The 25,329-nt window shown below is 29.2% G+C and overlaps 5 protein-coding genes across 14 annotated transcripts; 2 read left to right on the forward strand and 3 right to left on the reverse strand.

Annotated features, from left to right (window-relative positions):
- Positions 1-148: 148 nt before the first annotated feature.
- Positions 149-3,345, reverse strand: LOC106786375 (transmembrane protein 209). Of its 2 annotated transcripts, none has more exons than XM_014747676.1 (8): positions 3,134-3,345; positions 2,883-3,008; positions 2,496-2,791; positions 2,062-2,385; positions 1,405-1,538; positions 991-1,317; positions 687-908; positions 149-597 (listed from the first exon to the last, which is right to left on the reverse strand). In XM_014747676.1, the coding sequence occupies exons 1-8, from the start codon at positions 3,178-3,180 to the stop codon at positions 469-471; spliced, it is 1,605 nt and encodes a 534-aa protein (XP_014603162.1). In that variant the 5' UTR covers positions 3,181-3,345; the 3' UTR covers positions 149-468. The 2 variants fall into 2 exon arrangements, with proteins under 2 accessions (XP_014603162.1, XP_014603161.1); XM_014747675.1 differs by having other exon boundaries at positions 2,062-2,388.
- Positions 3,346-3,741: 396 nt separating this feature from the next.
- Positions 3,742-9,536, forward strand: LOC106786357 (leukocyte receptor cluster member 8 homolog). The gene is made up of 6 exons (XM_014747633.1): positions 3,742-4,072; positions 4,464-4,876; positions 5,076-6,274; positions 6,650-6,983; positions 7,123-7,330; positions 7,908-9,536. The coding sequence occupies exons 1-6, from the start codon at positions 3,927-3,929 to the stop codon at positions 8,068-8,070; spliced, it is 2,463 nt and encodes an 820-aa protein (XP_014603119.1). The 5' UTR covers positions 3,742-3,926; the 3' UTR covers positions 8,071-9,536.
- On the reverse strand, positions 9,355-15,574 carry LOC106786358 (cAMP-dependent protein kinase type I regulatory subunit). Of its 3 annotated transcripts, XM_014747634.1 has the most exons (6): positions 15,298-15,574; positions 14,780-15,151; positions 11,286-11,595; positions 10,743-11,009; positions 10,452-10,664; positions 9,355-10,286 (listed from the first exon to the last, which is right to left on the reverse strand). In XM_014747634.1, exons 2-6 carry the CDS (start codon positions 14,942-14,944, stop codon positions 10,114-10,116), a joined length of 1,128 nt encoding a protein of 375 aa, XP_014603120.1. In that variant the 5' UTR covers positions 14,945-15,151; positions 15,298-15,574; the 3' UTR covers positions 9,355-10,113. The 3 variants fall into 3 exon arrangements, with proteins under 3 accessions (XP_014603120.1, XP_014603122.1, XP_014603121.1); XM_014747636.1 differs by lacking the exons at positions 14,780-15,151; positions 15,298-15,574 and adding an exon at positions 13,022-13,799; XM_014747635.1 differs by lacking the exons at positions 14,780-15,151; positions 15,298-15,574 and adding an exon at positions 12,331-12,616.
- Positions 15,575-16,072: 498 nt separating this feature from the next.
- On the reverse strand, positions 16,073-21,093 carry LOC106786369 (sialin). 5 transcript variants are annotated; one of them, XM_014747662.1, is made up of 11 exons: positions 20,993-21,052; positions 18,746-18,847; positions 18,396-18,457; positions 18,134-18,308; positions 17,790-18,023; positions 17,421-17,726; positions 17,209-17,332; positions 16,988-17,121; positions 16,733-16,875; positions 16,517-16,637; positions 16,073-16,420 (listed from the first exon to the last, which is right to left on the reverse strand). In XM_014747662.1, the coding sequence occupies exons 2-11, from the start codon at positions 18,812-18,814 to the stop codon at positions 16,244-16,246; spliced, it is 1,545 nt and encodes a 514-aa protein (XP_014603148.1). In that variant the 5' UTR covers positions 18,815-18,847; positions 20,993-21,052; the 3' UTR covers positions 16,073-16,243. The 5 variants fall into 5 exon arrangements, with proteins under 5 accessions (XP_014603148.1, XP_014603149.1, XP_014603152.1 ...); XM_014747663.1 differs by having other exon boundaries at positions 20,988-21,036; XM_014747666.1 differs by lacking the exon at positions 18,746-18,847 and having other exon boundaries at positions 20,993-21,093.
- On the forward strand, positions 21,077-24,125 carry LOC106786372 (cysteine protease ATG4B). Of its 3 annotated transcripts, none has more exons than XM_014747669.1 (10): positions 21,077-21,147; positions 21,738-21,819; positions 21,911-22,081; positions 22,166-22,343; positions 22,439-22,518; positions 22,581-22,732; positions 22,833-22,911; positions 23,010-23,149; positions 23,236-23,398; positions 23,496-24,125. In XM_014747669.1, the coding sequence occupies exons 1-10, from the start codon at positions 21,115-21,117 to the stop codon at positions 23,561-23,563; spliced, it is 1,146 nt and encodes a 381-aa protein (XP_014603155.1). In that variant the 5' UTR covers positions 21,077-21,114; the 3' UTR covers positions 23,564-24,125. The 3 variants fall into 3 exon arrangements, with proteins under 3 accessions (XP_014603155.1, XP_014603156.1, XP_014603157.1); XM_014747670.1 differs by lacking the exon at positions 21,077-21,147 and adding an exon at positions 21,318-21,538 and having other exon boundaries at positions 23,496-23,761; XM_014747671.1 differs by lacking the exon at positions 21,077-21,147 and adding an exon at positions 21,319-21,538 and having other exon boundaries at positions 21,663-21,819; positions 23,496-23,761.
- Positions 24,126-25,329: the final 1,204 nt, after the last annotated feature.

A 25,329-nucleotide genomic window follows, 5' to 3' on the forward strand; every position in this document is an offset into this window, starting at 1 on the left:
CTTAATTCACAAAAAAACATGCATTTATATGTAAAAAAAAAAAAGTAGATAAACTTAATTAATATTACTCAGCCCTGTAAATTACGTTTTTTCTTTATTGATGTCAGTTTTAATTCGAAAAAACAAACAAATAGTAAATAATAATGTATTTCATAATAGTATAGAAATACCTTTATTAATTACAAACCGTAATTTCTGTTTTATTTGTACATAATGGGTAAGTATATGTGAATAAAGAGTTCGTAGAATTCAAATATAGTTCTCTCTCTCTCTCTTTAATTTTTTTTATCACACCCACACACATATTCATAAATAAATTATAAAATATCATCCGATTGTTTGTTAATATATGTATATTAATATATACTTAATTAAAATTCGTTTCTAGAAAAACCAAAATCTGAGAAGATTGAAATTGTTTATACAAGTTATATAAAGCAAAATTATAGATACGCTTTTTTATTAATTTTAGCCTTCAATAACCCATAAGATATTAATACCTGATGCTCCTAAATTAACACGTCCCAACATACCATGATCTCGAGTTTTAACAATATATAAAAAAAGTAAGAGCGTGTAAAATAAATTGTTTCTACCCTGAAAAATATACATGTTATATGAATTAAACCACTGATATATATATATTTTTTTATTATATTTTTATATGCAGAGAAAATATTATTTACCCGTTGAATTTCTTCGTAATCAGTTGGCAAGGAGTCGCCAGATAACGCTAAACAATAATGCGGTGGATTTACAGATTGACACATTATTATAGGACCTTTATTTCTTGGTAAATCCATGCCTGATCGAGCCATATACCTTGATGAGAAAGGACGTGCATCTGGTTGATCTAAAGGAGCTTCTAATTGCGTGTCCATATAAGTTGCTATTAAATGCATTATTACCTACAAATAATGTATATAAACATATTTGTGTAGATAAAAATGAATTTTATTTTTTGTAAGAGAATAATCAATAATTTCTTACAGCTGAATCAGTCGGTAAACTAGAATCCCATTCTTTGTTATTATGCGAACCACCACTATTCCATTTGAATTCACTCATAGAACCCCCTTTGGCAAGTGTTTTAATTCTTTTTACTAAATATTCTTGATTATTAGATAATTCTAGGAAAGGTACTAATGTAGGAAGCGTTGGTATCGTAGACACTAAAAATTGTGCTTGTGCCAATTTTCTCAGTCTATCCAAACCAATATGTCCTGGTTGAGAATCACTTAAACCATGACGAGTCAAAGATGAACATATGTTATCAATTTCTGCAGCAACTCTTTCGACAACAGTTTTACTAATCCACTAAAATAATTTCCAGATAACACACGGACTCATAGCATATTTTCTGTTAATAATAGTAATAATTTTAAAAAGAAATAGTATATATACCATACGAAGATTAGCTGTCCATTCATTAACTTTAATTGGATCAATTCTATATTTTCTCCAAACATCTGGAATGCCAAAGGTACCTCTTGGCGAATTTCCTTCTTCTACACAAGGACTTGAAGATTTTGATTTATCTAGATAAAGATTACAATTATTTCTAACACAATAATAATTTATTTTATAGATATATATACAGGGTGGTAAAAAACAGAGTCCAATATTTTAAGAGCTTATAGTACCTATCAAGAGGAATAAAAAATGTCTAATTGATATGATAAATGGGTCTTAAAATCAACCCTTTCAATGTAAATAAACTTTTATTATTTATGAGTGTTCGATATCGTAAGTGTGCTTTTTGGCAACATATTAAATGTACATATAAGAATTTACTTAAAAATACATTAGCTCAAGATTGTCAAAATACGTTTATTATGAAAATAAGCAAAAACTATTACTAATATCAACAAAGATTATTTCGTAGACGTAAACATATGTTCAAAACATAGATATTCGATATGTCTACTTTCCATTTGAATGCAATTCTGACATTTACAAATCATAGATTAACGTACACTTTCAAATATTTTTTGAATTAGTGTAAAATATTAGACTTTTTTTTATTACCATCCTACATATAGTATATATATTATAATTTACCAAAAGACATAGTAGGAGCAAGTTGATAAGCACATCTTCTCAACGAAGGAGAAACTTCATTGGTACTTCTTACAGCAGGATGTGTCCAAAATGAACTCAACAAATTGGAGGGTTCATCGATATTAGTAGAAAGTATAGTTTTTCTTTGTACGGATGCATCTTTTAAATATTTTTGCAATTCAGCTTCATTTTGAATGAAACTTTCGCTTGCTAATGTACTATTTATAGAAGAATTTAAAGATTTGTTGATCGATCCATTACCATTGAGCTTCAGTTTTGGGGACAATGCATTGCCATATTTAGCGAATGTATTTATTGAATAATCTTCTTCAACAAAATATAATTACATACATAGTTTTTTTTCTATATGATAAATAAAGATGTATTTGTGATAATAATACATCAATAACAAACAATTAAACTTTTTTACTTACTGGTTTCATTTAGCGAGGATCCAAGTTGTGTCACGCGTCTGTTAAGACTAATACAAGATAAATTCAAGGATGTATTCGACTCCAGGGTTTTTTGTACAGGAATTTCACTTTTGAAAAGTGGATCATTGTTAGATACTCCTAATAAAATTCTTTGTCGTGGACTTAATGCAATTGGTTCTATGTGAAAATTTGTCCAAGTGTACTGAATTATATGGTAAAATGCATTTATAGCAAATATCGATGCTAAAAACCATTCAATCCAAAAAAATGGTTTATAAGCTGTACCTCCGTACAATCTATAATATAAATAATATATACTTAAATAATAATCAATATTTTTAATATACTAATTATATATTGATAATAAATGAAAATTTAAAATCTTACATATCTGTGATAATAATACTGACAAGAATACTGTTCACAAAGAACCATGTAATATTTTTCTTTGTTTTATTTTGAACTTGTTTTAAATGAAGAGTTTGTTGAACTTGTGGTTTAGGTGTTAAAATTCTATAAATAAATTATATTCAAATTATTAATCTTAATTAGATAATTCTTTATAAAATTATTTTCATTTAAAAAAATAAAATGTCATATTCTAGTTAAATGCATTCAAATTATATGAATTAAAATACCTTGCATTATGAGAAATAAGACGCATAGGGGAATGAAAATCTCCCATTTTTTAATATTTTACAAAAATATCTAAATATAAACTTGGAAATTCTTAACAATATATGTATGAACTACGTAATAAAAAATTTTAAGTTTTCAGCCTACAGAACATTATATACCATGTTTCATGTCTAACTACAAATTGATCAAACCAGAATACCTACTAACACGATGTAAGGGCAAATGAAAAATCCCTAGCACCAAGTGACGCAAGTAGCGACACACGCTGCAGTTGAGGTAGCGTCTCGAAATATTATCGATAGCTCGCAAGGATCGATGCTTTAAAGAATCTGATTCATGCATCTGATGTAAGAATCAGAACAAAGTACAGTCTTCCGAACTCAATATGAGTAATTTATATATAAATTTCAATTATGTATAAATGCATATAAAATAAATAAAATTAATAGCTTGTAATGTTAATAATAGAATATATATATATATATATATATATATATATATACGCATACACACCATAATAAAGTATAGAAGTTAGGTTGGCATCATTGTTATGAGTCAATTCCCACTAGTTTCACAAATTATATTCTTTAAGTTGCAGGTTTGTCAATTTATTATAAAAGGAAATTTGGGTCGTATTACGTAGTGTTTCGTGAAGTTCATACGTTTTACATTAGCTTATTTATTGATTATATTCGTAGCGTTAACGGAATAAGCAATATTTCCTCTTGAAAGTGATAAGTTGTGAAGTAAGATTTTATCAAGAAATTATTTCGAGATTTTTTTTTAACGAGTATGTCTGAAGGGGAGATTTTAGCGTCTCAGAAGAAGCAGCAGCCATTTCAACAGCCTCAGCAATTAGGAGCGAGTTCAATGGCGAACATGGCGTGGCAGTATCCTTCACCAAATAACATGCACGCTATGTTTCCATCTTACCCAGGGTAAATATTACATCTTACAATTATATACATATATTAATATATATATATATATATAATAATAATAATCATAATAATTTAATATATATATATGTATTAAAGAAGATTTATTAAATGTTATATTTAATGCAGAGTTCTATTATTTTTATTACTAACTTATAAGAATTGATATTAGAGAGAAAGTGGGAGAGAGAGGCTGCTTGATTATTTTAAGATAATGCCTTTATTTAATTTTCTTATTTTGTATAATCTGATATAGATAAAATAAAAATGTTCTAAGCAATTCATAAATAAAAGCCAATATACCATTTATTTCTCATTCTTATTAAGAAAGCATTACATTGTTCAATTTTTTATTTCACAATGAATAATTTTGTTTGTATTTTTGTTATAGCCAATTGTATGGGACAGGATACCAAGGAGTATCGCATCAAGGTCAAATGTTTAATTATTATCACACGATGATGCCTGCCTATGGGCATGCTTTTAATCCACAGCAAATGCAGCAACATCCGCAACATCAGCAACAACAGCAACAGCCACAACAACAACAGTCTCTTCAGCAGCAGAATTCACAGGCAAATAATCAAATAAAACAACAACTTCATCAACAGCCTCCAGTACCTGGAACACCCATGACTTTAGACGACGATTCCGATCTTCCTCCTTTACCTCCTGGACCTCCTCCACCTCTTCAACCTACTCAACAACATAATCAGGTACAACCATCAATACAGCCTCATTCAGGATTTGTCTACGGTGCATTTTCTTATGGTAATTGGAATGGAATGCATAATGATATTTCTCGTAAGTATTTTTTGTAAAATTTGGATCTTATATATACTGGGTGATTAAGGGAACTGGGACAGGTTATTGGTCCTTTTTAAACAAAAATAAGAAAAATGATAGAGTAAAAATCATGGCATAATATTTTCAAACGTCTTTCCACGTTCCCAGAATCATCCTGTATAAGATCAATTAAATTTAATAAAATCATTTTTTCTAGAATACAATGGACAAGTGCGGTTCAATCTACAAAACAAAAAAGTTGGATTAGGATTTCCTCAATCAGGAAACAGTGGAGCTGCAAAGAAAAAACGTAAGAGGAACAAAAATCTAGCGGCACAATTCAACAATAACTTTCAGGGAAACAATGTAACAACAAATTTTGTATCGGAACCTAATCTCAAAGTGGAGTTACCACCTTTACCTCCTATTCAACATGAAATAGCTGTACCCCCTCCACCCATTGAAGAATCTCCTGATCCTATTATACCTGCCACTACAGCAGTCAGTGCATCTTCGAATACTAGTGTTCCAGTGGGAAATAATCCCCCTATTGCTTCATCAAATACTAATCCAGTTGGGGATTGGCCTGACAGCTTAAAAAATTACGTGAACAGGTGTTATGAAAAGTGTAAAACAGCAGTTGACAAGGATCAGGTTGAAATAATACTAAAAGGGAAAATAACACGAGCTGCTAATGATGGCTCGCTTTGGGTAAAAGATTGGGACAAAGAGCCTTTACCTAGTATACACAGTGAACGTATGACTATGACGATAAAGCCTCAGAAGCCAGCATTAAAATTAAATAATCCTTTAGCCAATCCATTGGCCAATACACAGGGAGGCTTGCGCAAGTCAGGGCTTTCAACTTCTCTTGGAGCTAGGCTTGGCGCGCGTCTCTCTGTGACCCATAGGCGATCAAGGTCGAGGTCGAGGTCGAGATCGAGGTCTAGATCACGATCGAGATCAAGGTCAAGGTCAAGATCAAAGTCGAGGTCGAGGTCAAGATCAAGATCAAAGTCGAGATCACGTTCTCATACGCGTAGTCCCCCCTTGAGGAAGTACAGGCGTAGCACCTCCTCTTCGTCTAACGTTAGCGATCGGGACTATGACAGCAAATCATTGAAAACGAAAAAATCAACACGAAATAAACAAAATCACAACAACAACAAGAAACCCAAGAAGACTAAGCAGACAAAATCACATTTCTATTCAGAGTTTGGTTTAGCTACAGGCAATAGCGATGAACTGGGGTCCAAGGAGAAACTTCAACAACGTGCGGCACGATTTAACGATCCCATTTCTAGGACATTCAACTGTGCCATTAGAGATGATCCAACCCCTGACTTTGACTTCACTGGACTTCACATCATTGGAACTTGCAAGGACTTAGAAAAACCTTATTTACGCCTAACATCGGTAAGACATTTCATAAAACGTTTGAGTGCTAAGCAGCGCGATCGCGCTTCTTCTGTCCTGTCCTAAAAGCATCAGAGCTCTAGGCGGTGAAGCCCATAATCACAGAAAACAAATCTATTGTTTGTAAGGAGAAAATAAGTGCTAACGCACCGCTCGGCAATTTAGGACGTAGAATATGACAAGCGCTGTCTCGCCGCTTGGTAATTTTCGATCAGAAAACAAGAAAGACTGTGGCACTCAAACGATTAATAATTTAATATTTGACATTTGTCCAATATATTTACCTGTGACACCAATGTGGTGCCACCAGATATAGCATAGTATTAATTTAATATACATTTGTTTAAACAAAGTTATATGTGTATAATATTTTAGGCTCCAGCTCCATCTGCAATTCGACCGGTAAGTGTTCTTCAAAATTCGTTGGCCTATGTCAAGAATCGTTGGGTAGTGGAACAAGACTACAGATATGCTTGTGATCAATTAAAATCTATACGACAAGATCTTACCGTGCAAGGTATCAGAGATGCATTTACTGTCCATGTTTATGAAACCCACGCTCGTGTAGCTTTAGAACGTGGAGATCATGAAGAATTTAATCAATGTCAAACACAATTAAGAATGTTATATCAAGATGTGGGTGGTGAAAATAGATGCGAGTTTGTGGCATACCGTATTTTATATTATATTTTTACAAAAAATACTTTAGGTAAATATAGAAATTATATAATAATAATAATAATAATAATAATAATAATAATATGAATATGAATATGTTATATGTTTGTATGTGTTTATATGTGTACACATTGAATTTTTTAGTATTATAATATTTTTATTTATTACAGATTTAACAACAATTTTAGCATCACTTACTAATGAAGATAAAAAGGATGAATGTATTAAACATGCATTGAAAGTTCGTTCAGCATGGTGGCTGGGTAACTTTCATGCTTTATTCAAGTTATACAGAAATGCACCAAGAATGGCTGCCTTTCTGATGGATTGGTTTGCTGCCAGAGAACGCAAGATTGCTTTGAAGCAAATGATAAAGTCGTAAGTACAATATTATTTTCAAATTATTTATCATTGCATATATTGATATGAACTAACAATACAGTGACATTTTATGTGATATGATGCATATGGTACCTAGTTTTCAATATTCAATCTAACAATTTTTAACTAACAATAAGATAAGATTGAAGTATATAATTTTAAATGGTTAGTTATATATAAATTGTAAATATAATTTCTTTTTTTTTCTTTTTTTTTAAGTAGAAACTTGAATATAAAAGCAAAATTATATGTGTATATATATATATATTTATCTTTGTATATTATAAAATACACAAATTAGATTTAATGTCATAGGTACATAATTAAAAAGTAGAGAAAGGGAGAGAGTGGAATTATAATTATGAAGATTTCTGTTACAGGGTACTGCAGCTGAAAGTTAAATTTTTTTTTATATGTATATATGTTTATCATTCATATTTTAAATTGTTTTATATATATATATATATATGTGTGTGTGTGTGTGTATTTATATATACATCCATACATACGTTTATGTATATATATGTGCATATTTATTCATCTAACATTTGTATTTCTTTCTTCTACTGTTTAGTTACCGGCAAAATTTGGCGGTTGATTTCATCGTAGCAGAATTGGCCTTTGAAACATTGGACAAGTTCTATGAATTTGTCAGTGAATTTACGTTGGTTTATGCTGATCCTGAACGGCGTCTAATCGACTGTAAAACAAGCAGTGGTTGTCTAGGTGGTTGGTAAAGAAATATTTTTCTTACCTAATTCGCTGTAAATCATTAAGCGATCGGCACTCTCTATATGTATAAATATGTATATGCATACGTTTTCTAATTTGACATAATACATACGTGTAACTTCTTATTTGCACGTTCATATGCATATGCATATATTCCAAAGTTTGAGCGGGTTCATTTATTTTTTTTGCTTGAAGGGCTGATATAAACCAATTCTTTTGAATAATTTCCAATCATTGTCATCGATTGGGAATGGTTTACTGCCTGAGCAAAACCTTACTATTTGAAACATTCTTGAGGAATTTGTATATACTATTCTTATGCGCATCAAGGATAAATCTTCTGGATTTGTGAATTATAAAAACAAACACGAAAAAAGAGCTAGAAAGATCAAATAGTTTCTTAATTTGTATCTTGTATTTCTCAATCAGATTCGATATGAAACCGAAAATGGTGAAGAATCAATTGGAGATGGCAAGAAATTTGTTTTCTTCGTAAAAGGTTTCTTTTCTTCTTTGTTTCCTATTGTTGGGTTTATAAACAAAATAGCCCATATTTTTCTCTTTATCATCTGGTGCCAGGTAATTCAATGAATTATTCGAATTATTGGTTAAAATATGTAGATCATTCTTTTTTCTACATGTTTTATATGAAGATAAAATAACCAATTATAAGAAGAGGAACATATTTCTGAAGATTTTGATGTGTGTGTCTGTGACAAACTATTGTTTTCATCGCTAATCAATAAACGGACTACTCTTATTCAATTCAACAAGTGTTTTCTCATAGAATGTCTGCACTTATTCTCTATGGGAAGGGAGAAAAAATTGTGACATTTCGCAGACAGAGACTATAAGGCATACAAAAATAAGTGGTGATTGAGATTCAATACAAGAAGATTTATAGAACACAATGATTAACTATCAAGGATGATGCGAAGTTCCTGTGTTCTTTTTAGGAAAATAAAAAAAAAATATAAAATAATAAAAAAAATAACACCAGCAAGAAAAACAACTTTAATATCAATTTTTTATGCTGGACATTTGTATATATATATATATATATCTCTCATATGAATCAACCAAGTTCTAGTTTTATAATATTTAGTTCAAAGAAGTAATTAAAAGTCATTGGCTTGTTATTCGATTAAGAAAAACAAACCTTTTCTTAAGGTTAAAGGAATATGTAAGATTTTTAAATTGGGGGAAGGTAGATATTTAATTGTAAGATATAAAATACGTGTATACTGTTGTGCATAATAAATTATTTAATTTTCCGAACATTTTGTGTTATATAAATCAAATCTAAACGCACTTTCAGTTTATTAATTGCGACTTGTTTCATCATTTATCAATACCTGTGTTATAAATCATAAATTGGGCATTATATGTATGTGCTTTATCATATACATATTTGTTATAGAAATATTATCAATGTAGTGATGCTATTGTAATATGTAACAAATAATATAAGCTAAAAAGAACATTTTGATTATCAATCATTTGAATACCATAAAATATTTACCACAGTCGACCAGCGACCTTATTTGAAAGCATTATTTATCTCAAAATTTATGATAATACAAAAGTAATAATATTGTATAAATACGTGCGTCTAAATATAACAAATGATCAGAAGAATACAAATTGATCAATTTAGAAATTGATCGTTAACAAAAAAACAATAGATAAATGATATTTTTGTAGAAACACAATTTACACAATATAACCAGAAGAATTTTTGTTATATGAATCGTCAGCTATTATATAGAGTGCGTTATAATAATAATCTTATATACTAAGTGTTTTTCGTTTTATTTTTTTTTTTTCTTATTTTTACTATTTTTTTTTTCTTTTTTCTAATGATATACAATATGTATGTATATTAATAATACTCGACATATAATATGCATTTTAATAAATGAAGCACTAACGAAATAGAAAAATGTTTAACAATAGGTTTGTTATTATTATTGTTGTTGTTGTTGAAGCATAGTGTCTGAAAAATTGGAATCTGTATGATTGGTACGGTTTTTTCGTGCTGTTTGAATTTATACCGAAAGGGATACGAAACTGTTATACTGAGTAATGTTGCGTTTCAGAATGTCAGCACAAGGTCCTAAGACACGTTCAAATCTGGCTCTGTCTAATTTGACGCATTTTAAAGGACCCCTAGCTACAACTGTAGCTGCTCTTGGTCGATCCAGTAGTAATGCTATTTCCCCTATTAATTATTTACTATTAGACATAAGTATATATATATACATGTATCATTACAACAATAGGATAATCATTTTTTTCTTCATGGATGTATATACATATATAAACTATCAAAAGTTTAATAAACATAAATTAGTAATAATGTTATAATATGATGTAAAAACATTACCAAAGTAATCAGATGGGCCTAAACGACCCACTTCCGCAGGTTCAGGAGGTTCCGCTCCTTCCGAACGTTGTTGTAATACTACAGCAGTTCCTTCAACAATGATGTAAAAATCTTCACCAGGTTCACCTTGTCTTACTATCATTTCTCCATCATCAAACGCAACTGGTTCTAAGGCATCAGCCACTGTAAGTCTTTCCCATTTGTCTAAAGATTCTACGAATTAAAAAAATTAATAAGTAGCGAATGAAAACAAAAAATATTGCGATAAAAGAACCTCCAAAGTATATGTACCTAAAATCGAGACTCTGGAAAGAAATTCCTCATACATTTTTCGTTTCCTAATTGTCGAACCCATTAAAATTCGACGATAGGAATCCCTATCTATGCCCCATAATTTAACATCAGTTTTGGCTCTTACTGTAGCAGCACGTGGAGTCCCATAAATTAGTGCAAGTTCACCAAAACTTCCACCTTCTCCAATAGTCGTTACTAATTCACCATTAACGAATATTTCAACCTCGCCTTGGTCGATTACATAAAAGTTGTCACCTTCGTCACCTTTAAAGGAGAGACAAAAAAAATCAATAAATTCAAGTAAAACTTATCTATATCTATGCATGCATCTGTATGTACGTCCTTACAGAACTAAGAAATAGAAAAAAAAGAGAAGCTAAATAAAATCGAAAATTTATACATAGGGTGGGCCAAAAGTTCCTAGATAATTTAAAAAAAATTAACTCACGATTTTTTGTTAATATTTTTGTAGATTACAAAACAGTAAGCTTAGGAACTTATGGCCCATTTTGTGTATGTATGTATGCGTTAGGACTTGACCTTGACGTATGATCGCTTCTCCAGGTAAAAAGGTAACAGGAAACATAGCATCGAATATATCGGATCGTTCATTTTCATCGAGATGTGCAAATAGAACATTTTTAGCGATAGCTTTGCTCAAAGCAGCCATTGTTTTGTAATCCTTCGGTACAACTTTTTTAACATAGCTAGTTGCATCTTCCTCTGATACTGGCTCTGCCGAGATACCACCACGACGTCTTGGAACTTGTGGTCCTTGTTGACCAGCAGGCATATCCTCGGTGTCCTCAGGACTCGTAGCGATTTGTTGTTTTGCATCGTGAGCTTGTTCCTTTAAAATTTCATTCATCACTAATAAAATTAAAATCGTTTTTTTTTAAGGACATCATACGCAAATTTTATTAATATAAAAATTATCTCTCTCTTCCCTTCATACCCCATATCACCATTGAATAATAAAAATTTTTAATTAAATAATATGTAAATCGTTAAAATTATGAGCTTTCAAAAGATACGATAAAAACAATTATATATTTTCAAATTTAAAAATCATACTATACTTTCTACTCCTTCTTCTCACACTTCTCTTACACCTAACGTTCATCATTAAATCGTTAAATAATAAAACATGGACCATATGCAAAGAATAGAATCGAGAAGAAGGGAAAGGAAGGTAACGAATAATGGCATAGGTCAGTTGACGTTCTCAAACACGAGTGCTTTTATAAGCATTAATAATCGCATATAAACGATGTTTTTACGAGGCATTAACATCATTGATTTTATACAAATCTTGTACTGCATATGACAAAGGAATTGAATATAAAAAAAAAAATCAAATATTAATAAGACACTTAAAATGTGTCCCATTAATAAGAACAAAAAATAAAAATAAAAGAAGAAAAAAAAAACCCGCGCGGTTTTCAAGTATATTTTGCGATGGTCCCGATGGGAAAGGCAAATAAATAGTAAAAAAAATTTAATGAAAATTAATCAATTTAATAATATATTCTTATTTTTCTTTCGTATATTTAAATTTATGAAAGACGACATCACACACACGTACCTGGTGACTCATCCTTTATACTGGTCGTTTAGTGTTATTTTTCTTCAAACACGTAAAAATATAACGGGATATTCAAAGATTCGCGATCAACAGAAAGAAAGAGAGAGAGCGCGCGAGCCCGCTCTTTTTTGTATTACGTTGATCTTTGAGAAATGTAACACCGCTACTGTGTCTCGATTGCGGAACACAATCTCACAATATAATAAAGACGATGATAACCGAAGTATTCCTACGAGAAAAAACGGAAAACAAAAGAAAAAAAAATTTATATACCGAAATATATATGTGAGAAATTAAATCAAAATGAAAATTGAATAAAAGAACAAAAAAGAATAAAAAGACAAATATGTTAATCCTCAAGTCGTTCTTCTCGTTCTCGTTCTCGTAAAGTGTTATAGATCAACGTTCCACTTGGTACTTTTTCTCTTTCTTTTGCACGTTGCCTTCTAAGGCTTCCCTGAATCTGATTAACCGATGACCCTAACAACACACCACCACGCTCGATGATCCCGCGCTATCTATTTGCTTTCAATTACGGCGACGACACGGATGCACTCTTTTCTTTTTTCTCTATTTCTCTCTCTTTCTTCTACTACCTCCTCGTCTATAGTAATTAGTATTTGTAGGATCGAAAGTGAGACATAGAGGGGAATCGAACGAACGAGTAAGTTAGCTATAACTAGCTACCTACCTAGCGAACGAATTCAATTTATCAACTGATGTCTACGAACTAAACGTCGTATTCGACGCTTTGATCTTTCTGTCTTCTTCTCTCCCTCTACTATCTCTTTTTTAAGTTTCCAAATTTTTGGAGAACCCACGTCGATATGTGTACGCGTTAAGTTTGCGTGCCTCCTGGCTAAAGTTCTGCCTTGTTATATTTCGAGCATATGCTATGTTTAGATCCCCGTGGCCCCTGTTCAACATGCTTACCTCCTCTCTTCTATCATTTCCCCTTCTACTCTTCCTCTTTCTTTTTCTTTTGCCCAGTCTTCTATTACCCCCACCCTAACCTCTTCTCTTTTCTCATGTTATGTTCATCTACGTGCGAAGTTTCTCTCCTTATCCCTCTTTCTTTCTTTCTTTCTTTCTGCCATTCGTATATTTTACTTGGTATAATATACTTTCTTTTCTTATGCACGCGTGCACCCCTCTACGACGAAGGAAAATAATAATCTTCTCTAGCAGGATAGCACCCTCTTCCACACGGAAAGTATCATCCCTCTTCACCTTCCCTCACTTACTTATATGCGCTTTGCGTTAAGTTTATCTTCGGTTGACGATAGCTAAGAGTAGCAGTTTTTGGTCTCTTTTAAATTCAGCTGTGTATTTTTTATGCATGTCTCTCCTGTTTTCTGCTCTTGTATGTGTGCATATATACATTTACACTCGAGATTGCTTGCGCACCTTTCGCTCGATGTCGTCATGGCTGTGATTTTACGTCATCGTTATCGTACCGTACCAATTTCATCTTCCCTTCCCTCTACCTTTCCATTCTTCACCCCTTCTTTCTGAACGTATTATTTACACAACTACTTATACTACTACCACACTGCTGCTACTACACTACTACTACTACTACTACTACTACTACTACTACTACTACTACTTAGTAGTATTACTACTGTTTCTACTACTGTTACACTAAGATCAAAACATGTTTTGATGACGTATAAGAAACTGTATATACTTAAACAAGGCTGTTATTATATAGTCGGAAATATTGATTTTGTATATAAAAAATGTAGGTAATTGTTTTCTTTTTAATTATATGTTGCGGTAATTATAATGTATTATAATAATAATAATTATTATTAATACATATTAAATTTCTTTGTAGTTCATATTTTATAGGTTATTTTTTTGTCGAAGTAAATTCATGTTTTCGACGTTAACTAAGGTTTTTTGTTATTTTTGTGTCAATTGAATTTATAATATAAAATTTTGGTTGTAATCATAATAGATAATAAGATTTTGATATTAAACATATACATTGTCACATGCATGTAGTATTCGAATGTTCATTAAAACTATGTATTCTGAAGCAATAGATAAATTTATAGACAAAGTTTTTAATATTTTTTGTTGATACGAATAAATATAATTGTACGTCAATAATATATTGTCGACAATATTATTTAAATCTATCTAACTTAATCTACTTTTAGTATTATTTAAAATTTAACTCTACAATTGCTAGTACTGACAAATTAGCAATTTGGAAAATTTATATTATATTACTATACTAATGAATATTTTAAGTAATATAAAAATGAATAACACGACGCGATAATAATTAATAACATATTGAGTTGTTTGATAGGATACATATATTTTATATTCTTTAATACCATTTTAACGTTTTTTGTTCTATAATAATCACATTGACAAAAATGTCCACACATATAAGACTAAAAAATAAAAGATAAAAATCATTTCAAATACATACCCTTTCCAATTTCTGAAAATATTCTCTCAGGAAGGATATTGGATTTTCAGGTCTGCCCACACAGAGTTGCACTATACAATCTTTTAAAACTTGTTGAATGTTATGTCTTTGAACGTATTCCTCGCACTCCCGTAAACTTTGTTCTTCCTCGAGATTCGCCGCCATATTGATGAACAACTCAATACTTTATTACCAGTATCTTCTCAAGAATTCTTCACCCAAATCGATTATTTGAATCATTTCGTGTTCTCGGCGATACACGATGATGATAATTATTTTGACAGCAGGTAATTTTATCCATCCAGTTGTCTTTATTGTTCATAGCGATATATGTATAAATATGTACATACACGCTTAAATGAAAGTGTAAGGCTGCAATAGAAAATAGGTTAAATTTATTTTACACGAGAACCTAAAGAGAGAAAAAAAGAAAAATTTGATATTATCATCCGTTGATAATTTATTATTGTTGATAAATTGGACATAAAAAAATTGTATGACGATCAAATAATACGTACCATTAATTATGATGTACAAGACAGTAATGACGTCTCATTTTGCTATGACATTACACCTTATGAAAATGTTCTACTTTTACGAACAACAGCGTTATCAATACATTAATATGGTAATTTGCATAATTCTTAACATGAAACTCTATCTCTCTCTCTCTCTCTTTTTCTCTAAGTCGCGACAGATACAAGAGAAATAATAATATTAGAAAAATCACTCCACCCACACCTATTAACTATTGTTTGTCTACTCGTACCAATGTACCAAATAGAAATGCAAAAATCCAAGTGAGATCGAGTATAGTGCTCGAATTTGATCGAACTAAATCGAATCGTATATCGAACAATCGATATATTTATCGAACGTTCTTTCATTTGAATTTACGATTATTTAAATATAATTGCAGCGCTATTTGGAACGATGTTATAGTGACATCTATCGTATAACTAAACAACGTTACCCACTATCAGTAATATCATTTTCTATTTTAGTAAATATTTAAAGATAAATAATATTCTTAGACAAGAAACTACGTTAAACGTATAACTATTGCACAGAAAAATTTTCATAATTACAATAATAATTTACATTAAGTTTGTTCTTTCTTTCTATACAATATCGAAATATAAAAATATGTGATTTCAATTGATACAACATCATCAATATGTTTAACATATAATCGCATTATGTGTGATTATTTCGATCATTATACAAATATATTTCTATACATGGTGACTTTTATTCATTTAAGGAGACGAATTCATTTTTTTCTTAGTCTTTTAATATCAGAATTAGCGGTAAAATAAGTTATTTTTTAAAGAAAATATGTAGTTTCCTTCACGCATCAATTTCACATATGTTGGTAAAGACAGGTATATAGGAAATGTCCATAAACCTAGTGTTAATAATAATTTATCTTCATTTTTTTTACATCATTAAAATATTTATTAATTATAAACTATCTACTTCTAATCCTGGATTATCGTAAACTTTTTCTTCGCTTTGTTTTTTTAAAGTATCATCAGCCCAACTTTGTTTATCCCCGGATGCAAAAATACCGTAAATTATAGCACCTAAAAGATAAACTGTACCAGCGATAATAAATACCGTTCTCCATTCTGTTGCACTCTAAAATAAACCATTTGATATTATTTATCTTCAAGATTTTTCATAATTATTTATAGATATAATCAATAAATTATTTAAAATTTATTATATTCTTACTTTGTTTTGAACAACATATCCAGTAATAATGGGACTTACGACTCCTGGTAAAGTTGCTATTGTATTACCTATTCCCATTAAAACACTGGCATGTTTTGGTGCAATATCCAAATGATTGACACTGCAAATAAATAAATAGTAAGCATTCAATTGTTTATTATCGATACATTTTAATTTATAATTTATATGAATGTAAAATTGAATTTTAAAAGTTACCCAAAACCAGACCAAGCAAAGCCACCAAGGCCAACTGCTATGGTAATACAGATAACCACTCCGACTTTAGTCGAGACAAAAGCAGCGCTGGTCATGAAGATCGTTTGAAAGATAAATGCACCGCAATTAAATAGCTTACGAACCTAGATTACGAAATAAAGTATATTATTGTAAATTAACAATGGTCACTTATTTTCTTTTTTTTTTTTTTTCTTTCCATCATATTTGTATCTCTGAATAAAACTATGAAAATACCTGAGTAGTCGTTAAGATTTTTTTTGTTCTTAAATAATCAGCCAGTTGACCGGAAAACTGAACAACTATGGTCATCGCCAAATATGGAAGAGCAGACATAAAACCAGTTGCTTCCAATTCAGATTTGAGCACGTCTAATAATTTGCAAATTTAATTCCATTATTATCGTACTAATCTTATAAAACGTAAAAAAGAAATAATCGGATGATTATTTTACCGACCTTTCATAAATGTTGGTAATTGTGTCAACATGGTATAAAATCCCCAATTTTCACTGAAGTGAGCAGCAACAATAGCCCAAACAGGCGGAGAAGTCAACATAGCTTTCCATGGATGTTTTACTTTCTATAAAAACATTAAAAGTAATAAGCATAAATATATCAAACTAATAAACAAATAAAATCAATATAAAAAGAAATATTTTTGCACTAACCATTTTGTTCGTAGTTATACCGATACTACTTTGAATATATTGCAGTTCAGCTTGAGATATACGAGGATCATCTTCAGGATAATCTTTGACAAAGATCCACCATGCAATGAACCAAATAATTCCTACTATACCAAATACATAAAAAACTGAAGGCCAACCGAGATGTTCAGCCATTATCCCAGAAATAGGCATAGCAAAAACGGTTCCTAAGAAACTACCAGAGAATGCAAGGGTTGCTAATTTTGATCTTTCTAATGGGGGTGCCCATTGAGCCCAAATTGCATGTATACAGGGGTATGTAACACCCTGTGAAAAGAATTACATAAAAATTTTAATACAGTATTCATATTTATAAATTTGAACTCTTACCTCACAAATTCCTTCAACAATACGCAAAACAACTAGAATATATACACTTGTTCTGACAAGAGGAGGTGTAATAATCGTAAAAAATGCTGTTGCTGCAATCCCGATGCCAAACACTCTTTTACCTCCAATTCTGGCACCCAACCATCCACCAAATAATTGAGTACTCAAATATCCATAAAAAAATGAACTCAAAACAAGTCCTTTCGTTTTCGAATCCCAATCAAATTCTCTTTTCTACATGAAATATTTTTTTGCATTATGACTATTCATCATCATTATAGTTAACAATTTTTGATAAAAATTTTTACAAATATATTTATATTGATATTAAAATTAAAATTCACCCGATAAATATTTCCATTCTCATCGATTTTATCTTCGGTCATCGCAACTATCGCTACGCTTAAATTAACACGAAGTATATATGAAGTAAAAAATCCTAAAAATGCTAAAATCGCTACAACGTATCTTCTCTTCTTCCAAAATTTCCACGATGATTCTTTGATGTCATTTTTGTATCTGACATTTAAAAAAAAATAAATAATCATTTACTTTTATCGTTAAAAAATGAGATTCTCTTTTAGAAAATCTTCGATAATTTCTTACGCTTCGTATCCTTCATTTTTCGTTGTTGTATCTACTCTCGTATTTTTTTCTTCCATTGTATCCTAAAAGAACAGATTATAATAAAGATAAAATCTAAAAATATATGCATGCATATATACGTACAAAAGATGCATAATATAGTACATATGTGATAATATTTTACTGATGTAACAGTGAAATTTTGTTTGAAAAATAAATACATTAAAAAAACAACTGTAAAATATGAAGATTATAAAAAAAAAAAAAACGTTTTTATAAAATAATGTAAGATGTAAAAATTACAATGAATATTTTTTCTAATTAGCCTAAAAAACTTACTTTTCTATTTTCAATCAAAATTTCACTAATACCTCATCAGAACTCGTTGTAATCAATTTTTCAAGGACACTAGTATCCATAGAATTCCTTTTGTGTGACATTTTGCTCTTGTTTATCCTAAATATTCACTACACCTGTTAAAATAACAGTAGCATTTATGCACGTGTCGCAAACAATTATCAAAGTGACGTTTTCATATATTCTTCCGTATTTGTTACGATATGAGTAAGTTAAAAAAAAAAATGTATATGCCATACACAATCGGCTATATATTTCTTTTTACAGCGCACCTGGAATCGTAAATTATGCAACGAAAACGATATGCAAAAAAAGAAAAGGAAAAGAAAGAAAGAGAGAGAAATGAAAAAAAAAAAACTAAATCGTACTTATCGTTTGGTTTCTTTTCATTTTTCTATTTATATATGTTACCGTGAAAGACCGAAATTGGAGAATGTCAAGATTCACATGATCGCTTGATGTATGTCCGAAATATTAATATATAAGAATAAATATTCGGTCACACGTATTTGGTGTGTTGACAAGCAACATTCTTCAATTTCGGTAATTCACAGTACATAAATACTACGTATATTAATCAAACGTGTATTACAAATTATTAAAAAACAAAAGACTCGCTTAGCATATGAGAATAAAGATGATGAACGAATTGAAATTTGTTGTTATTAAAATAATATATAAAACCGATTGCCTAGGTATATCTTTCATTTTTATATGATTAACAAAAAAGATCACATAGATAATATTTTTTTGAATTTATCAATAGATACAAATAAAAATTTCATTTTATCTTTTGTATCTTACTCTCATCATATGTGCAAATATATGTGAATAATATATATTTATATAAAATTATATATATATATATATATACATATGGAAATTTTCGCACTAATATTAATTAAATTTTCTAATTTATCAAATGAGACGAAAAAATGTAATTTATTCTCTCTTATTTTCTTACTGTAGCTCGCTCGTTCGCTAATCTGTCTTTCTCTTTCTCTTTCTCACAAAAATTTCGAACATATGAATACACATTATCATTACAATAATCTATCATGAGTTATTATCACAATAACTCATCATATCATAAAAAAAAACATAAAAATCAAGAGAGTCAATCACAAATTTTTCAATGTTTTTTTTTTTCCTTTAATATTAACATTCCTTTAATACGTACATACATGCATACATATATTCATACACGATTATGATTACGAATAAATACATTATATAAATGTAAACAAAAAACATGAGATAGGCAATTATACAAACTGCTTAATATTCTTTTCTTTTTCCGATTTAGAAATTCTTTTAATACATATTTACATGCATACATACATGTATACAACCGTACAAAAAGGCAATCGACCGTAGACTAACTTGTTCTTCATTCTGTTAAAGGGTTCAGCAAGAAAACTTGGCGACTTTCACTTCGTGCTCCGTGGCACACATAGTAAGTACGATTCGCAATCCCGTAAATATTTAAGCTTTAGTATATACGTCTTTCTTTTTATTTAAATAAATATTAATCCGCTATTTAATTCATTATAATAAAATGTGTGATGAAGAAAGATTTTTTTTAATAATTACTTTTATCTTAAACTATATCGTTCGAATGAATCCATCCTGTTTATTTTTTCGGAATATTAACTTGATCAAGCAAAGGTGAAACGTGTTTTAAGTTACTATAAAATCTATTATATCGATTATATTGATCATATATATATATATACATGTTTGTGTGTGTGTGTGTGTGGGCGCGTGTGTCAATAGTGCATTTACTAAAAGGACGATTGATTTGTGAAAGTCATGACCATGGAATATCATAGATATTTAATCTATAAAATTGATCTACGTCAATGTAAGTTGCAATAATACAATCTTTTTTTTTATTTTTATACATAAATTATGACAATGATTATGATTAAATATTTTTCTTCACAATAATAATAAAAAATATTTATATATAAAAAACACTAAGAAAATATAACATGTCAATTACATATACACTTCCGGTAGACAGTTAAATTTGATTCATCAGAAGGACTATTATCTTTTGAACTAACAAAGCAGAATAAATGCTAAGGACAAATACATTAAAGTAGTTATTACGTACGTGATTGTTGTATCGCAAAGGGGCTCATTTAAATAATTTAAAAAATCATTTTTTTGGCGAAGCTTGTATGATTATAAAAAAAAAGAATATGATATATATATATATAAATAAATTATTTAAATAAAATCATAATATACTTTACTAATGTATTAACGTAGATAAAATCCAGCACAAATCGTTCCGACCCGCCACAAGTGATATTAGAAATACGAAAAGTATGCTTGTGGTCATGTGGTACACCGATTCAAATCCAAGAACAAACGTATGGCGCCATCTCTCAAAATACACGGGAACTTCGTAAGTATATCAGATGCACATTGGAACCGCGTAACTATTTACAACACATTTCTATCTCGAGCCACCTTGAAGATACTTTATGAATCATGTTATAGAAAATTGTGCATAAATTCGTGGAGAAAGAAGTATTATTGAAGAATTATTATTACGATTTTTTTCATTTATTTCACTTTTATGCAATTACTCTCTGTCCTAATAATAATTTTATTTCAATACATTAAAAACGCATTTTGCTGTTTAATTAGGAATAAATCTTACGAGATATAAGGTTAAATTTATTTTTTAATATTTTTTTCTGTTTGATTCGTATGTTATTCCTTGTCTCCTATCTTTATGCGAATGCAATATCCTGGGAAGTACCATGATTGATATTTTATTTTTTCTAATAAAAGTAAGTTGATTTTTCTTTTTTTTTTTTCTTTCGGATTAAAATTAATTTTAATTTACTCTGCGTAATTTTATCGATAGAATTTATCTTTTGTTTACATTTATACAACCAATTTACGGTTCGTCAGGTTTCACTAATGCATTTCACGAGTTAATTAAAATACCTGTTACATTGTCTAAGAATGGATAGTCTTTTTACGCAGAGTATATGCGACGATTTAGAAGATATACCACAAACGGACCAACCTGTCTGGATTCTTGGAAAAAAATATCATGCTAAAACAGGTATATGTATACATGCTGTTATTTACATATAATTATTATGTATAATTATTGATACACGATTGGTAATAAATAGATTAATATTGTATTTCAGAGTTAGAAGATATACGTAAAGATATTTTGTCTAAATTATGGTTTACTTACCGTAGAGGTTTTATTCCCATTGGTGGTTTTAGTTCTTCATTTACAACTGATAGAGGATGGGGCTGCATGTTAAGATGTGGTCAAATGGTTCTTGGTCAAGCTTTAATCTTTTTACATTTAGGTAATATATTCATAACGTTACCTTATTTTATGATTTTATTATTTTATCTATCGATTTACCATAGAAAACATTCTATGATGATAGGTAGAGATTGGCGTTGGACATCAGAAACAAAGAATACAACGTACCTGGAAATATTGAAACGCTTTGAAGATAAGAGAGCTGCTCCTTTCTCTATTCATCAAATAGCGTTAATGGGAGCATCAGAAGGAAAAGAAGTTGGACAATGGTTTGGTCCAAATACCATTGCACAAGTATTAAAGTATACATTTTTTTTTTAATTAAATATTAATCAGATAAAAAATTATGTTAATAATATAAATTAATCATGATTTACTTGTTATTAAATTGTTTTAGAAAATTGGTTGTGTACGATGAATGGAGCTCTATTACAATACATGTAGCTTTGGATAATGCTTTAATAGTTAATGATATCTGTAAGTAGATTGCAATATAGTACTTATTATATTTTAATTTACATTTATTTTTAAATTTACAGTAAGACAATGTAAAGTGGAAGGAGGTACAACAGTTGAAGTAGATGGAAAAGAACCATTGAAAGCACCGAGCCAATGGAAGCCTTTATTACTGTTAATACCACTTCGTCTTGGTTTGAATGAAATTAATCCTGTTTACCTCGATGGACTTAAAGTAATATAAAAATAATACTAGTACTTGCATGAACAACCAAAGAAGAAATTATATCTTTGAAAAACAAAGATATTCAAATTGAGCATATATCATTTTTTAGACTTCGTTCAAGATCCCACAATCTCTAGGAGTAATCGGTGGAAAACCAAATCTTGCTTTATATTTTATTGGTTGTGTTGGTATGTTTAAAAAAGAAACTTTGATATAAATTTTTTAATGAAATATTATTTTATCATTTTTGTGTAATAAATAATAAAATTAAAATGTGATATTTTAGGAGATGAAGTGATTTATTTGGATCCACATACGACACAGCGTTCAGCTAGTGTCGATGATGAGAGAGATGTGGATCTCACATACCACTGTAAATCTGCTAGTCGTATTTCTATTACAGACATTGATCCCTCCGTAGCACTTGTAAGTATAACCAAATAATTCATCATGCCATATAAAAATGATTTAAATATGTAATCGCAATTGAAAATAAATTCTATTTGTTACAGTGCTTTTTCTGTGCTACAGAAAAAGATTTTAAATCTATGTGTAAGATTATGCAAGATGAATTGTTAGAACCTGCGAAACAACCATTATTCGAGTTGTCTACAGAGAAATTAGTTAATTGGTCACCAGCTGAAGACGTATCCGAGGCAATAGGAGCTAGTAATTGTAAGTTAATATTGAATTGATTACTTATATAAAGTTTTATTAGTTTTATGTATTTAAGATAGTTTTTAGAGACTTTGATATATTTATTCATTAATAGTTTTAGACTTTGAACACATAGAACGTCAATATGATACATCGGACGAGGACTTTGAGCTACTTGGTTGACATTTAATAAGTGAAATGACAAGTAATCGATTTGAACAATTTAATTGTTCTTTTTTCTTTTTAATACAAAAATGTATATATTATTGTTCGCGTTAATTTTTACGTAAAATTTTTATTTATAATTTACTATTATTACTGATTTGAATCATTTTAAACTCAATATGTCTTTTTGCTATATGTCTGAAGATAATTATGTAAAAATTTAATAATTTGCATATACATACAAATATTTCATGCACACATGAAAGATGTGGAAGTGCAAATGACATAGAATGGAAATGGAGATACTGTAATTATTCAATCATTATATTTACATAAATCTCTTTACAATGCAAAGTTAAAATGTTAAATTAAAATATTTACTATAAGGAAATAATGTCACAAATTCTTCGAAAACATTAGGAGAATATTTCTTATTAGTTTTATATTCGAATAATATTGCAAAACTGTTTTATATATGTATATATAAAGACAGTAAATCAAGTATAAATATCAATTAAGAAAATGTTTTTTATAAAAAATTAAGTAGACTACTTAATAAATAACCACGATTACAGAATTTATAAAAGTCGTACCCGTAAACTATTTATTATAAATTGTATATTCTATTTTGAAAAAGAAACATACCACCATGTTCTTCAAAATATAATGTTTCATATATATAGAAAGTGTATATGAATATTGAATACATAGGAATATTTTATTCTGCTGATTTTTTATTGGATACATTTGTAGGCACAATCATCGCCACACACACACACGCTGGCGTGACACATATATTGTTTTTCAATAGAATTATTAATATTATTAGAAAAGAGATAGTGAAATATAAATGAAATTAAAATTTCTTGCATATTTACATTTTATGGACACATTTTAAAATATATATATAATAACGTTTTATTAATATGTTTAACACAAAAAGATTCGCAGCGTTTATAAATTTATCTAGAGAATTTTCAAATATTATCTCACATAATTAATTATGTACAATATTTTTACATATGCTATGTAAATTTCATACGTGATCATTTTTATTAATATATTAACACAAAATAGCTGTTAAGATAATAGAATATTATTCTATTGTTGATATTACATTTCTTCGACATATATATTTTTAAATGATTGCTTATATCAAATAATACATACAAATATAATTGTATGTACAAATCGCGTTGCTTATACATTTAAAAAGTTCATCATCAGATATATTTGATAAAAAAATAACTATTCATCTTATTAAAATTTTACAAATGTATTCTCATACAAAGCTATTAATTCAACATATAATATATAATAATTCTGATAAATAATAATGACAGTTTAAATTTAGAATGACAGATAGACATTAGAATTGTTTTGACACACAGGGCGCAAATTAATTTGAATTAAATATTTTTGCATTTTAAAATATACAATGTATGGCTTTCATTAAAAATATTTGGAAGAAATATATTTTGTTACACATTTGTGTTGTGTTGAACCAGTTTTTTTTTACTTAAAAATGATTAAATATTTTTAATTCATTTATATATATACATATATGCAAAATTTAACATCTTAAATGTGTTATATCAAAATCGTAAAGCATTTAACGTCGGATAGACGAGGTAAATATCGTTATAATATAATATGTGAAGCTTTTAGAGATATCACATAGAATGAATACAAAAAAGAAAATAATTTCAATGAGTTGTCATTTTTTCTTTTTCTTTTCTTGTTTTTTTTTTAAATAACCAAAAATCAGTCATTACAACTTATAC

Source organism: Polistes canadensis, unplaced genomic scaffold (assembly GCF_001313835.1).
Source record: "Polistes canadensis isolate GaletaPanama2010 unplaced genomic scaffold, ASM131383v1 scaffold_72, whole genome shotgun sequence".
NCBI classification, from domain to species: domain Eukaryota; kingdom Metazoa; phylum Arthropoda; class Insecta; order Hymenoptera; family Vespidae; genus Polistes; species Polistes canadensis.

Bases quoted from the DNA above. Each gene is read 5' to 3' on its own strand.
- LOC106786375 (XM_014747675.1), bottom strand. From the start codon at position 3,180: ATGGGAGATTTTCATTCCCCTATGCGTCTTATTTCTCATAATGCAAG. The intron at 2,389-2,495 runs GTAAGTAAAAAA...ATTTTGTTGAAG, and splicing joins ATCCTCGCTAAATGAAACCA to AAGATTATTCAATAAATACA. The intron at 909-990 runs GTAAGAAATTAT...CATTATTTGTAG, and splicing joins GTTTACCGACTGATTCAGCT to GTAATAATGCATTTAATAGC.
- LOC106786357 (XM_014747633.1), top strand. From the start codon at position 3,927: ATGTCTGAAGGGGAGATTTTAGCGTCTCAGAAGAAGCAGCAGCCATTT. The intron at 6,275-6,649 runs GTAAGACATTTC...ATAATATTTTAG, and splicing joins CTTATTTACGCCTAACATCG to GCTCCAGCTCCATCTGCAAT. The intron at 6,984-7,122 runs GTAAATATAGAA...TATTTATTACAG, and splicing joins TTTTACAAAAAATACTTTAG to ATTTAACAACAATTTTAGCA.
- LOC106786358 (XM_014747634.1), bottom strand. From the start codon at position 14,944: ATGGCGGCGAATCTCGAGGAAGAACAAAGTTTACGGGAGTGCGAGGAA. The intron at 11,596-14,779 runs GTATGTATTTGA...GAAATTTTAAAG, and splicing joins ATTTTCAGAAATTGGAAAGG to GAACAAGCTCACGATGCAAA. The intron at 10,665-10,742 runs GTACATATACTT...TTTAATTCGTAG, and splicing joins TTCCAGAGTCTCGATTTTAG to AATCTTTAGACAAATGGGAA.
- LOC106786369 (XM_014747662.1), bottom strand. From the start codon at position 18,814: ATGTCACACAAAAGGAATTCTATGGATACTAGTGTCCTTGAAAAATTG. The intron at 18,024-18,133 runs GTGAATTTTAAT...TATTTCATGTAG, and splicing joins AGAATGGAAATATTTATCGG to AAAAGAGAATTTGATTGGGA. The intron at 17,727-17,789 runs GTAAGAGTTCAA...TTCTTTTCACAG, and splicing joins TTGTTGAAGGAATTTGTGAG to GGTGTTACATACCCCTGTAT.
- LOC106786372 (XM_014747669.1), top strand. From the start codon at position 21,115: ATGGCGCCATCTCTCAAAATACACGGGAACTTC. The intron at 21,820-21,910 runs GTATATGTATAC...ATTGTATTTCAG, and splicing joins AAAATATCATGCTAAAACAG to AGTTAGAAGATATACGTAAA. The intron at 23,150-23,235 runs GTAAGTATAACC...TATTTGTTACAG, and splicing joins TTGATCCCTCCGTAGCACTT to TGCTTTTTCTGTGCTACAGA.